The sequence below is a fragment of the Falco cherrug genome, chromosome 1 (assembly GCF_023634085.1).
Source record: "Falco cherrug isolate bFalChe1 chromosome 1, bFalChe1.pri, whole genome shotgun sequence".
NCBI lineage: Eukaryota > Metazoa > Chordata > Aves > Falconiformes > Falconidae > Falco > Falco cherrug.
The window spans coordinates 101,607,599-101,618,946 of NC_073697.1; the positions used below are offsets into that span (position 1 = coordinate 101,607,599).

An 11,348-nucleotide genomic window follows, 5' to 3' on the forward strand; every position below is an offset into this window, starting at 1 on the left:
CTGCCCCAGCCCACGTCTGGCTTTAGGGGCAAACCCTCTGGGGGGGGGGCGGGGGCTGGCCCTGGCTGAGCATTCCCCCCTCCCTGGTGGTAGGGTGGCCCAGGGGAGCAGGGTGTTACAGAATTCCCACCACAGCTGCGGCTGGCACAAAGCTTTACTTGTGTTCAGAGGCCCCGCTGTTGTTGAGGCAGTGGAGGAGTGTTCCCCACCAGCCACAGCTGGGCACTGTGCAGTCCTAAAAATGTTAGTTCACTCCTTCACCCGCTGCTTTTTCCTCTTCCTCTTCTTGGGAGCTGCTCCTGGCTCTGCTCCCTCTCCGTGCTGCGGGTTCTCTTCAGCTGCCACAGGCAGGGAGCTGTGGACAACAGCAAACAGCCTGGCTGTGCACCCAAGGCTGTGCTCACAGCTGCCTTCCCCTCCCACACCTGCTACAGCCAGGCCCTGCCACCTTCCCTCCCCCCCCGGGTGCCCTGGCAGCCCTGAGCCTGGCCATGGTCTCCCCCAGAGGCAGGCAGAGCGCCCCAGGGCCTCCTCTCACCTGGGGGCTGCAGCCCCTTCCCCGTGCCGCTCCAGGACAGCCACAAAGAAGCCGTGGGTGAGCGTGTCCGCAGGAGAGGCGCGGAGGCAGCTCTCTGCCCCAGGGAAGGCAGCGAGTCCTCGGCAGGGCCAGGAAGGGAAGGCGTTCACCAGCCTGTGACACGGGACAAGGGTCAGCGCCAAGCCCCGCAGTGTGCTGCGTTCCTCCCCTGTGCCCACCGAGACAGACACCTGAAGGCCGAGCCCCGCTCCTGCAGCACAGCGTGTACCACGTCCTCATTCTCCTCCTGGTACAGCGAGCACGTGGAGTAGACCAGGCGCTGGAGAGCTGGGAAGCTTAGGGCATGGCTCAGGACCTTGCGCTGGAAGCCGGCCAGCGCCTGCAGCCGCTCAGCACTCGGGGCAGCCTCTTCCCTTGGCACCCGGTTCACCATCCCTGCAGGGAGAGCAGCCGTTGTCCAGGGGCCCACACGCCCAGAGCCTGGCTCCAGGCAGGGTGCCCAGAGCCCCACACGTTACCTGAGCCGCTGCAGGATGGGTCGAGGAGGATACAGGTCACCTTGCTGTACTTGGGGTTCCCAGGGTCCACAGTCAGGAAGTCCTGCTGGGCCAGCTGGAAGCTGGTGACCCCAGCCCGCATCAGCATGGTGTTCATGGTGGCCAAGCGCTTGGTGTCCACGTCAAAGGCAAAGATCTGGCTGAAGGCAGAGCCCAGGGCCTGTCAGAGGCATGAACATCCTGCCCGGCCCCGGGAATGGCGGTGGCGGTGGCAGGCTGCCCCAGCAGCCCCAGGCACCAGCCGTTTGCCAGGTGGGCAGAGCCTGGGAACTGCTCCCCCAGGCAGGAGTACTGAGCAGGGCCGGTGTCAGGCGGAAAGCAGGGTCAAGGGCTGCGAAGTGATCCCCCTATGTGACTTCACATCCCCTCAGGCCCTTCCAATGGCCCAGCACCACCAGAGCCACCAGCCCACGCAAGGAGAAGCGGGCATCAGCCTGAGTTAGCGGGGCAGGGTGACAAGCTCCAGCTTTCCTGCCACCTTCTTGTGCTCTCTGTGACATCATCGGGGGGACCAGGGCCACCTGTACCCCTTCCCTCCCTGCCAGCACACCAACCTGCCCTCACCCCTTGTTTTTCAGGATGGCAGCCAGGTGGCTGGTCTTGTTCCCAGGGGCAGCACAGGCATCGATGATATGGGAGCCGGCAGCAGGGCTGAGGAGGAAGGCAGGGAGGCAGCTGGCCTGCAAAGAGGGCAAAGCCCCATGAGAGGTGCAGGCAGCAAGCACCACTGGCCCCTTCTCGGGGCACAGCTGACGCTGCAGGGTCGCAGCAGCCACAGCAACATGGGGACAAGTCCACCACCATCCACCGCTGGAAGCCTCTGCCCAGCCCACAGCCCTGTGCTGGTCCCCAGCTGCTATAGTGGTGGGTTTTACAGCCCAGCTCACAGCAATTTATCGCGCACCTACAGGCTACAGTAAAGCAAGCCCAGAGAGGAGCTCCACTGCTGCAGGCTGCATTCAGTTTCAGCTTAGACTGCAAGTGCTGTAGCAAAGCTGGCCAAAGCCCAGCCCTTGGTTTGGAGGAAGAAGCCGACCCTCCACCCATGTCAGTGGTTTTCCTGCCCCTGCAGCCTCCTGCTCCCCAGCTCCCCTACCTTGTCCTGTAGAATTATGTGCCCTGAAGTATACAGCAGGTTGTCATGGAAATCCGTTTGCGGAGGGAAAACGAGCAGCTCCGGGAGATGAAGATCCAACAAGAATTTCTTCCCAGAGAGGGCCCTCAGATCTTCCACACTGCCCACGAGGCACAGGGAGGATGAACACACAGTTCTGCTTCCCTGTGCCCACACCAGAGCCCTCCAGAGCCCAGGCTGAGACCCCCCCCCTACATCCCATGCCTGCTCTCCACTTCAGTACCAGGCAGCACCCAGAGACAGAAAGTAACAGTGGGGAGTGATGGAGGCCCCAACCCAGAAACCTTAAGCACCAAGATCAAAAACCCTTCAACCCACAAGCCCTTGTCCCCAGCCCTCACTGCTCGCTGACATCCCAGATAAGGTGGGACAGCAGAAAGAAACGCTTACCTGGCTGCTTGGCCCAGGTAGGAGTAGCCCTGGCGCTTGAAGAAGTCAATCACATCATCCACACAAGTCTTCAGGGTGTTGACTCGGACATAGCGCGGTACCTGGGAGGCTGGGGGGGCCGGGCAGGTCAGACACAGCCCACCACTGCCACCCAGCACCGGGAGACCACCCGGCCCCGAGGCCCACTCACCTCCGGGGCTCGCTGCGGCCGCCGGGGCCAGGAGGTCCTCACTGCGGCTCACCTTCCGCTGCACCTTCAGGCGGGCCAGCTCGGCCTCCAGCCGGGCCCGGTGTCGGCGGGCCAGCGCCTTCCAGCGGCCCCCGCACTTCAGGCCCTTACCAAAGAGCAGGTCGTACACCAGCACCTGCGGGATAGGGGTGAGCCCGGCCCTGCCGCCGCGGGCCCCCTCGCCGGCCCCCCGGCCCCCCTTACCTTGGCCAGCTGCGGGGGCAGCTTCTTCTCGGCCTGCAGCAGCGCGGCGCCGGCCAGCAGCTTCTCCAGCACCGGGGAGTAGCGGAGGGTCTCGGACACCAGGGCGTACAGCTGCCGGACGCGCTGTGGGGCGGTCAGGGGCGGTCCGGGGACAGGGACCGAGCCCCCCACCCGCCGCCGGGGCCTCCCCGCCTGGGGCCCGGCCCCCTCGGCCTGCCCGCCTCGGGCCTCCCGGCCCCCCACCGGGCCTCCCCCCTCCGGCCTACCCGCCTACGGCCTCCCTCCCCCCGGCCCCCCCGGCCCCGTGTCCCCCGCACCGGGAAGCCGCTGTTGTACACCAGGGCCTTGATGCCGCCATCGCCGCGCTCCAGCCCCGCCAGGACGGCGGCGGCCGCGCTGTACAGCGCCATGTCCCCGCCCGGCCTCCGCCGCGTGCGCGCCGCCGCTTCCGGCGGGGGGAAGGGCCCGCCGGGGAACGCCCGCGCCAAGCGGCGGCCGGTCGGGGCCGGGCCTGGGCTCGGGAGGGCGGGCTCGGCCGGGGGGGAGCAGCGGCTGGGGTTGCAGCCGGGCGGGAGCGGCGGGGCGCCCCCCGGCCCGGGGACAGCACCGGCGGCCCGCCCGGGAGGCCCCGTGGCACCGGGTCGCGGCCGGGCCCGCAGCGCCGGCGGGCGGCTCCTCTGGACGCGTGGCGGTGGTCGCGCTGAGGTGGAACAAGGCCAGGGGCAGCCCGGCCCCGGGGGCAGGAGCTCGGCCTGGAGAGCCGCAAGCGGAGGGTAAAGGAGAGCCCAGGTCAGCCCGTGACAGCGGCGCCCCGAGCCCCGGCGCGGCGGGGCCCCTCCCGCACCGCCCGGCCTCGCGGTGGGCACCGTGGGCGCCCGTGACGCGGCATCGCCCCGTGCCTGAGCGACGACGGGCACCACGGCCCTGTGCGAGGCCGCTGTGCGCTGCCCGAGTGGCGGGGACCGTGCCCTGCGGCAGCAAACCCCGCCGTGGCGGCGGTGCGGCTGGCGCCTCGGTCTCTTGGCTGGCCCGGGCAGGTGGGGAATTCTGGTGGCAGGCGCTGGGAGCGGGCCCCGGGTGATGCCCTGCGGCTGGTGGCAGCCGCCACTCACCGGGGGGCTGTCGGGGAGCTGCTGCCGGGCTGTGTGCGGCCGCTGCCCGCCTGGCCCCGCTCCCCCACACAGCCCCGGCCCCCGCGGTCCCCCCCGCCAGCCCACGGTCCCGGTGAGGCGCTGCCGTGGGCTGCCCGCTCCCGCCAGGGCCTGACCCCGGCTGCCTGGCCGGCTGCTCTCTGCAGCGGCTCTTCCAGCTCCTGCTTTCCCCTCTCGGCAGCCCCTTGCGCTCTGCAGGGCACTGCTGCTGCCCAGCCAGCTCCGGCTGCACTCAGTTCCTCGGAGATGGGACCCGTGCCAGCCAGCAGCCAGCTCACCCAACAAACTATTTATTTAGAAGAAAGACATGCCAACAGAGACCCTGGACGCTCACGGCTCGTGCTTTTCAGGCAGGCGCTCCTTTCCACAGGGAGATCTTTGCAGGCCAGCTGTGTTTTAGGCTTTAGGGTCAGCCTGCCGGGAGGGGGATGGGGATTCAGAGGTCAAGGCTGACATTTTTTGCTCTCGGAGGAGAGCGGAAGGACCCTCCTGCGCTGCTGCAGCTTACTCTGCAGCACCACAGCCTCCACGTAGAGGACAGCCCTGCATGCAGCCTGACTGCCCTCTGCTGCAGGCCCCCCAGACTCAGCCAGAGCCATCCTGGGTCACAGCCTCATCCTGCTGGCTGGGCTACAGCTTTGTGGGTTCCTCTGGGGCAGGATGGTTGTACGGCACCCGGGGGTGCTGGCTTGCAGCAGGTGCGGGCAGGATGATGGGGGGGGAGTAGGGCCTTCGCTCGGGCCAGCACAGGTCCACGATGGGGTAGAGCTGGCCCTGGAACTCCGCGTGGAAGGTGTAGATGGGGCTGAGCTCATCGGGGTTGTCGGCATTGTAGAAGGTCAGCTCACCCTTCTCGTAGTGCAGGTAGATGCCGATGCGCTGGGGCCGGGCAGTCAGAGGCAGGGTAGCCCGCGGGGTGCTAAAGGCCTCGTAGACCTTCCCTTCCTTCAGGCCGATGAGCCACACGCCATTCTCGGGAGACTTGCTGAGCTTCCCTTTGCGGCTGACTGTGCCCTTGATGATGCCCACGCGCCAGTGGTTCCTGGTGCCCACAATCACCTCCCAGTAGTGCTGGCCGCAGGAGAAGCCCTTGCAGGTGAGGATGCAGTTGCTGGAGTCAAAACGCTTGGGGTTGCTGTCTCGGCGCTGGTAGAGCCCGCACTGCACCACCGTGTCACCCTTGAATAGCTCCAGGAGGGGATGCGCTGTCACTGGGTCCAGTTTCAGTGTCTCTGGAGCTAGAAGGAAAGCACACGGGCTCCAGGCACACTAGCAGGCAGGGGTCTGGCAGACCCCAGCTTGGACCTGAGGGCTGGCACAAGCTGGCACTGCTGAATTTCAAGCAGCTGGACTGTTAGCCAGAGCAGGCTGCTACCAGTGCGAGACATGGCAGCCGCTGCTCCAGCAGCTCTCCTGGGGGTGAGGCACACAAGCAGAGAGCAGGACAGGAGCTGGGGCAGCGTGATGCTAGCCAGGCAGCCTGCCCCGTGTGCCAGTGAGCCTGGGCACCCAGGGTGCTGCCCATGGGGCAGGTTGGTACCTGGCAGGACACGGCGGTGCAGGCGCTTCCACACAGTCATCTTGATGTCATCTTGGTGGAAGCATGGCTTAAAGGAGACAGGACTGAAGATGCCATCACCAGGGTGCAGGCAGGGGAGCTCTGACCTGGAAAGATAGAAGCAGCTGTGACACAGGTGATGAGGACAGTGTAGGACCCCTTCTCACCTGGCTGCTGTGTATGATGGAGCCACTGCTGTCTTGCCAGCTGCTCTTGCCCTTCTGTGGGGCTGAGCGCATGGCTCTGGCTATCTATCGCAACAACAGTGTCCATGCGAGGCTGTCCCAGCAATGCTCAGATGCCCACTGGCCTAGGAACTCTAGTCTTGGTGTAGAGGCACTGCCATCGCCATTGATGCTGTTTGCTGCTGGGTTCCACCACTCACCTGAACTGGCAGGAGCCATATTTCTGGAAAACACAAGAGAAAGAGTCAGTGGCGGGAGACTGACAAAATGGCAGCTCCTCTGCATGGTCACAGCTGCATACATCTGTGCCCTGGGCTGGAGAGGCCAGGGCTCTCCTCTCCTGGGACAGCTACGGGCATTACCTCTCGTGGAGGGCAGGTTTATCCCATCAGGGGAAGCCCTGGCTGGACAGAGGGCACCTATGTGTCATTTCTTGTGTGTCCCAGCTGTGCTTGGTGAGGGTACCCACTGTCCAGGACAAGGCTCAGGGCTACAAGCAGTGGGCTGAGGGCTGGAGATCCTGGCTGACACTCACTGCCTTCACTAGTGAGCGCACTCACCCGGATGAAATCAAGCTGACTTTCATTGCTGAGTGCCTCCAAAGAGCTCTGCATCTCCTTAAGCCTCTGCAGGGCATCTGATGTCTGCTTGACCTGGGACTCAATGGAGGTGAGGAGCTGGGCTGCCTTCCCCTCGATGCTCTCCAGGAAGGTGGCCTTCTCCTCATCGATGTACTTGTGCAGCTCCTGGAACTCCTTCCGGATCACCCATTTGAAGACATCCGCCTCGTTCTGCAGGAAGACAGCAAGTGGGTGTGCAGGTCTGCCTCACACCATCCTCTTCGCCCATTTTTTAGTTTCAGAGGGGCCACCAGCAATGTCAGTGTGTCACACCAAGCTGCCCTCCACTGGTTTTCCAAATGGAAGTGCAGCTCTGTACAGCAGGCTAGATGATACCTCATCCTGCTGTCCACAGCAGCTCACCACCACAGTACCCCTGTCTTACACCTCTCCTCTCACAGATTTTGATTTCCTGATGTCCCAGCCAACTTTGTCAGGGCCTTGAAGGAGCTCTTGGGCGCCTGTGCTCCCAGGGAACAACCTGCGTCCTGGGCTAAGGGGAGAAAGTGCAGCTCCACTTTCATTTGGGTTGAGCCCTTCTAAGGAGCCCCACTGGGAAGTTTTAGCCTCAGAAGGGATGCCAGGAGGTCCCTTGGAGACATCTACTCCGTGGGAAATGGGGACACTAAATCAGGCATAAACTTGATGTGAAACCAGCGGCACTGCTCTGACTGGCAAGGCTGCTCCAAGTGGGGTCCTTTTCATCTCTTATCTCCCCACCTCCAAGGACATTCGGTCAAACCAGCTCTGACTGCTGCTCCCGCCAGGACGCTTGGAGAGGTTTACATCACCCCTTCCGAAAACAAGGCTGTGCCACCCAAGAGGGGTACGTCACCCTTCCCGAAAACAAGTCTATATTTAAGCCCCGAGTTGTGTGGAGAACACGAACCTCAGGGAACGGCGTGGAAGATAAGCCCTGTCTGCTATCCCAGGGAAGGGAGAAGAGCAGGAGAGGAGTGTGGGGGTGAGCTGGGGAGAACCAGGCAGAGGTTACTCCAGAGGCTATGTAGGACACAAAGGACTCGGGGACATGTGCTCCCTTGGCATGTGGCACTCACTGCGATGCGGCTTTTGTTGTTGATGAGCTTGCTGAAGTGTTCATCCAGGTTTCTCTTGTACTGGTGGACATCGGTCAGCAGCACAGACAGCTCCTCCTGAAAAGACAGCACCTCTGTAGGAGGGACCTCTGTGGCAGCTTCTTTGGTCGCAAGCAGTGCTTGTCAGCCCCCCCAAGGAGCACATGGCCTTCAGAAGCCATGTTCTCCTAAGATTTCTCTGCACTTTTCGGGGCCTTGCCCATCCTGCTGATCTTTGGTCTCTCGATCTAGAAGATTTGGGGTTGCTAGAGGCAGGAGAGTGCTCAGAGCATGGCCCTGATCTGGATGCTGATGACCAAGTACTCTTGCCAGGAGCACCCATTCCAGACCCTCTGTATTTCACACCCCATGGCAGTTCTGCACCGGGCAAGTGGGTGGCAAGTGAGTGGCGAGCAGCCACAAGCCAGCACCAGGCCAACAGCACCCTCCTAGCACTGGTGTTGGGAGCCTGGCCAGGACAGGAGTGTTTCTGATGCCTCCTGCTCTTATCTCCCTGGTGCCAGGCACAGAGGGGATGGGTGGCCCTGGGCTTTTCCATTCCTGGGACTTTCATGTGATGCTGGGCAGGTGATGCCAGGTGTTTACTCTACCTGGCTGGGGCTGCTGTTTACCCTGCCTCCCTGCTCTCCTGTGGCACCTTGCCTCAGCCCTTATCTCCCACTCTTTTTGATGGTATTTGGAAAGAGTCTTGAAAGTCCCCACTGACATTCCCTGACCCCTGGCTCTTGCCACCACAGTGTAGTCACTGAAACTGTGAGTCCTCTCAACTGGGGACACGCTCAGCCTGAGAAATAGCCGCCCCACAGCCCTGCCCCACATCTGGCTGTGCTATGGGACCGTGCTTCTCACACTGGCATTGTTTCCAGCTTGTCCCTTGAAGGAAAGGGGACATTTGGTCAGCAAGCACTGCAGGTGCCCTAATCCCCACCCCAGGAGCTCTGGCCAGCTCTGCCCGCCAACCTTCATCCGGCAGTATGCGGTAGAGATGGGGGTGATCTTGTGCTGGCGGTGGTTGCCAATGGTGCCACACAGCCCGCAGATCACCTCTTGGTCAGCCTCGCAGAAGAGGCTGAGGGGGTTGTGGTGTGTTGGGCAGGACTCCGGGGTGGGCTCTGCCTCGCCCCGGCTCTGCAGTGCCTCGATGACACGGGCCAGCGTGACGTTGGGGGGTGAGGCGCTGCAGTCCACTGTTTGGCGGCACACGGGGCACAGGAACTGCCCGTTCAGCTCTCTGGAGAGTGATGCCACGCAGGACTTGCAGTATGAATGCCCACACTGCAGCATCAGGGGCTCCTTGAAGACCTCAAAGCAGATGGGACAGAGTAGCTGGTCCTCCAGCTCATCGATGCTCATCCTCCGAGCCATCCTGCCACCCTCCCACACAGCAGCACAGACCTGGGCTGGGAAACACGGCTGGGAGATCCGCCCTGTTCCAAGAGCAAGGTAAGCAGAGATGAGCAAAGACGGAGCTCAGCACGTGGGGAAAGTGAAAGAGTCCACCCACCCAGAAGCACCACAGACAGCTGCAAACTCATCATTAGGCTCCACGCAAAGTCTGAGATGCTTATTTTAACCTGCAATGGGTTTGGGCTCTTGAGATGTGAGATCACACATGGCCTTGCCTCTGGATCTGCCTAAGGTATCAGAAGTCACCACCAAGCTGTTCCCATGTGGGACCTTTGCCTGGCAGCCCACTTCAGGGGAGACCTGCCTGTGTGCCAGGGCTGGGGACAAAGAGGGATTTTCTGCTGAAAAATTCCAGTACTGACCCTGGCCTGTGTGAATTCCTACAGATCTCTTTGGGTTTATCATCTCAGTCCATGGACATTCTCAGGACTGGCATTAGCTCAAGTGATGTATCTAAGCAAAAGCAGAAGGAAATCATAAAAAGTACGTCTATCTAGGAGACAGGGACAACGCTCACACAGCAAACACTGGATTTGACTGACAGGAGGGCTGAGAAGCTGAGACACAGCATGCAGGGATGCGACTGCAGCTCACCCCCTTGAAACGCAGTGGTCCCCACAGCACTCCACGCTCTGGGCTAGCACTCCCAAGAGACATGAGCCCAAATCCCAGCCTCTCCTGCCAGCCCCAGGGCTGCATGTGGCCAGCGTATTTAAGAACTCTAAGGTTTGTGCAGCATTGCTCTCCCCTGCTGTTTCTAGCCCTGTGGGATATAACTGCTGAGATCCCGGGTGAGTCAAACACATGACCTGAAGTTTGACTTCAGGTCAGAAAATAAACCTGAAGTCAAAGACATGACCTGCAGTCAAAGAAAATAAACCTGAAGTCAGAGACTCAGTAAAGGGAAAGTCAGAGACAGGGAAAGGGAAGGCTGTGACCTGAGCTCAGTTTTTATCGTACACTGCTATAGGAGCTTGGTGAATCAAGGAAAGCATGAGTGTCAGCCTGTGGCTCATCAGACACCACAGGACCCATACAGGGGAACCAGCTTCAGCTGCTCCCTCTGCTTACCCAGAAACACCTCCCAGAGACCCACATAACAGCCTCCCCTCCTGCTTGCCACACAACTCACACGCTTCACAGCTTCCTCCTGGCACCGGCTCAGACTCTGCTTGTCCCAGCACACCAAACCCAACGGATGTCACTCGGCTTCTCTCAATCAAGCTGAAGATTTTGACCTGGCTGGAGAAGTGGATGAGGCAGGCGGTGGGACCAGCAACCCCTCGGCAGGGCAGGGAGCTGAGCCGCCTCCCTCCTGCAGCCTCAGCCCCGCTGGGGTTGTCCCTGCCTGCCAGGGGGAGGCCAGGCAGGCTCTTGACCACCTCTCCTGCTCTCAGGACACGTCACACCGTGTGAAGGGCTGCCCACCGCCCGACACGCAGGTAGCAGGTATGGGCACACACCTCACATGACCACATGGGCGGGAGCTGGTGTTTGCATCTCAGCAGTCAGCGTCTGCAAGTCCTGCTGGGGCTTCACTCATCTGCGCTGCCTGGGACAGCAGACACTCTTTCACCAAAATGCTTTATTAACTAAAGCTCTTTTTTGGTTGAAACTTTTGTTGTTGTTGTTGCTTGGGGAAAACCTTTCATTCTTTTAGAAAAGACCTGAAGGAGACCCAAAGTGTTGTTCCTCCAGTGTCAGGCAAGGCATGCACCTGTTTTTGTCTGACTGCAAAAAATGATTCCTCATATCGTTACTCTTCGTTCACGGATGCGTTTGGCTTACGGCCACCCCGGTGGCCTCCCTCTCAGCACTGCCCAGAGCTAGCCGGGGATGACAAAGACTTCCAGGCCAGGACCCAGCTTTGGGGCAGCCCTCCAGAGGTCACGGGGTGGGGGATGCAGGGACAGAAGGTCAAGAATTAGCCGGGGGCTCCCCCCTCTGCCTTACGCTGAGGACACTGGATCTCTGTGCCACAGGAAAGCAGGAGGGTGCAGCAGCCGCTCCCCGGCGCGGCCTGGCGGGCTGCCCCCCCGGGATGGGCCTTTCCTGCCGCCACGGCAGCACCAGAGCCGGGCTCCCCCGGGCGCGGGCCCAGGGCCCGTGGCTGCAGCGCTAGGGGTGCTACCGGCGCCCCGGGGGCAGAACGCGGCCCCGGCCCGCGAGCGGCTCCGGCCGCTGCGACTGCCCGTCCAGCCCAGCCCCCCCCCGGGAAGCGGCGCCGAGGGGCAGGCCGCTGCCGCCGGGGCCCCCCCCGCGCTCCCAGGGTGCCCC

General features: G+C 62.2%; 2 protein-coding genes across 4 annotated transcripts; both read right to left on the bottom strand.

Annotated features, from left to right (window-relative positions):
- Positions 1-136: 136 nt before the first annotated feature.
- Positions 137-3,512, bottom strand: NSUN5 (NOP2/Sun RNA methyltransferase 5). Of its 2 annotated transcripts, none has more exons than XM_055716647.1 (10): positions 3,371-3,512; positions 3,054-3,176; positions 2,811-2,955; positions 2,621-2,729; positions 2,192-2,330; positions 1,660-1,775; positions 1,057-1,235; positions 769-973; positions 539-691; positions 137-355 (listed from the first exon to the last, which is right to left on the bottom strand). In XM_055716647.1, the coding sequence occupies exons 1-10, from the start codon at positions 3,461-3,463 to the stop codon at positions 250-252; spliced, it is 1,368 nt and encodes a 455-aa protein (XP_055572622.1). In that variant the 5' UTR covers positions 3,464-3,512; the 3' UTR covers positions 137-249. The 2 variants fall into 2 exon arrangements, with proteins under 2 accessions (XP_055572622.1, XP_055572616.1); XM_055716641.1 differs by having other exon boundaries at positions 2,811-2,985.
- A 977-nt stretch (positions 3,513-4,489) lies between these two features.
- TRIM50 (tripartite motif containing 50) lies at positions 4,490-11,275 on the bottom strand. 2 transcript variants are annotated; one of them, XM_027805937.2, is made up of 8 exons: positions 10,535-11,275; positions 10,204-10,313; positions 8,625-9,091; positions 7,626-7,721; positions 6,508-6,738; positions 6,148-6,170; positions 5,745-5,869; positions 4,490-5,442 (listed from the first exon to the last, which is right to left on the bottom strand). In XM_027805937.2, exons 3-8 carry the CDS (start codon positions 9,027-9,029, stop codon positions 4,835-4,837), a joined length of 1,488 nt encoding a protein of 495 aa, XP_027661738.1. In that variant the 5' UTR covers positions 9,030-9,091; positions 10,204-10,313; positions 10,535-11,275; the 3' UTR covers positions 4,490-4,834. The 2 variants fall into 2 exon arrangements, with proteins under 2 accessions (XP_027661738.1, XP_027661737.1); XM_027805936.2 differs by having other exon boundaries at positions 10,204-11,275.
- Positions 11,276-11,348: the final 73 nt, after the last annotated feature.

Excerpts from the sequence above, each read along its gene's own strand:
- NSUN5 (XM_055716641.1), bottom strand. The coding sequence starts at position 3,463 with ATGGCGCTGTACAGCGCGGCCGCCGCCGTCCTGGCGGGGCTGGAGCGC. Across the intron at positions 2,331-2,620 it reads TACCTGGGCCAAGCAGCCAG|TGTGGAAGATCTGAGGGCCC; the intron begins GTAAGCGTTTCT and ends CCTCGTGGGCAG. Across the intron at positions 974-1,056 it reads CCCATCCTGCAGCGGCTCAG|GGATGGTGAACCGGGTGCCA; the intron begins GTAACGTGTGGG and ends CTCTCCCTGCAG.
- TRIM50 (XM_027805937.2), bottom strand. The coding sequence starts at position 9,029 with ATGGCTCGGAGGATGAGCATCGATGAGCTGGAGGACCAGCTACTCTGT. Across the intron at positions 7,722-8,624 it reads CCGCATACTGCCGGATGAAG|GAGGAGCTGTCTGTGCTGCT; the intron begins GTTGGCGGGCAG and ends CTGTCTTTTCAG. Across the intron at positions 5,870-6,147 it reads TATGGCTCCTGCCAGTTCAG|GTCAGAGCTCCCCTGCCTGC; the intron begins GTGAGTGGTGGA and ends CTATCTTTCCAG.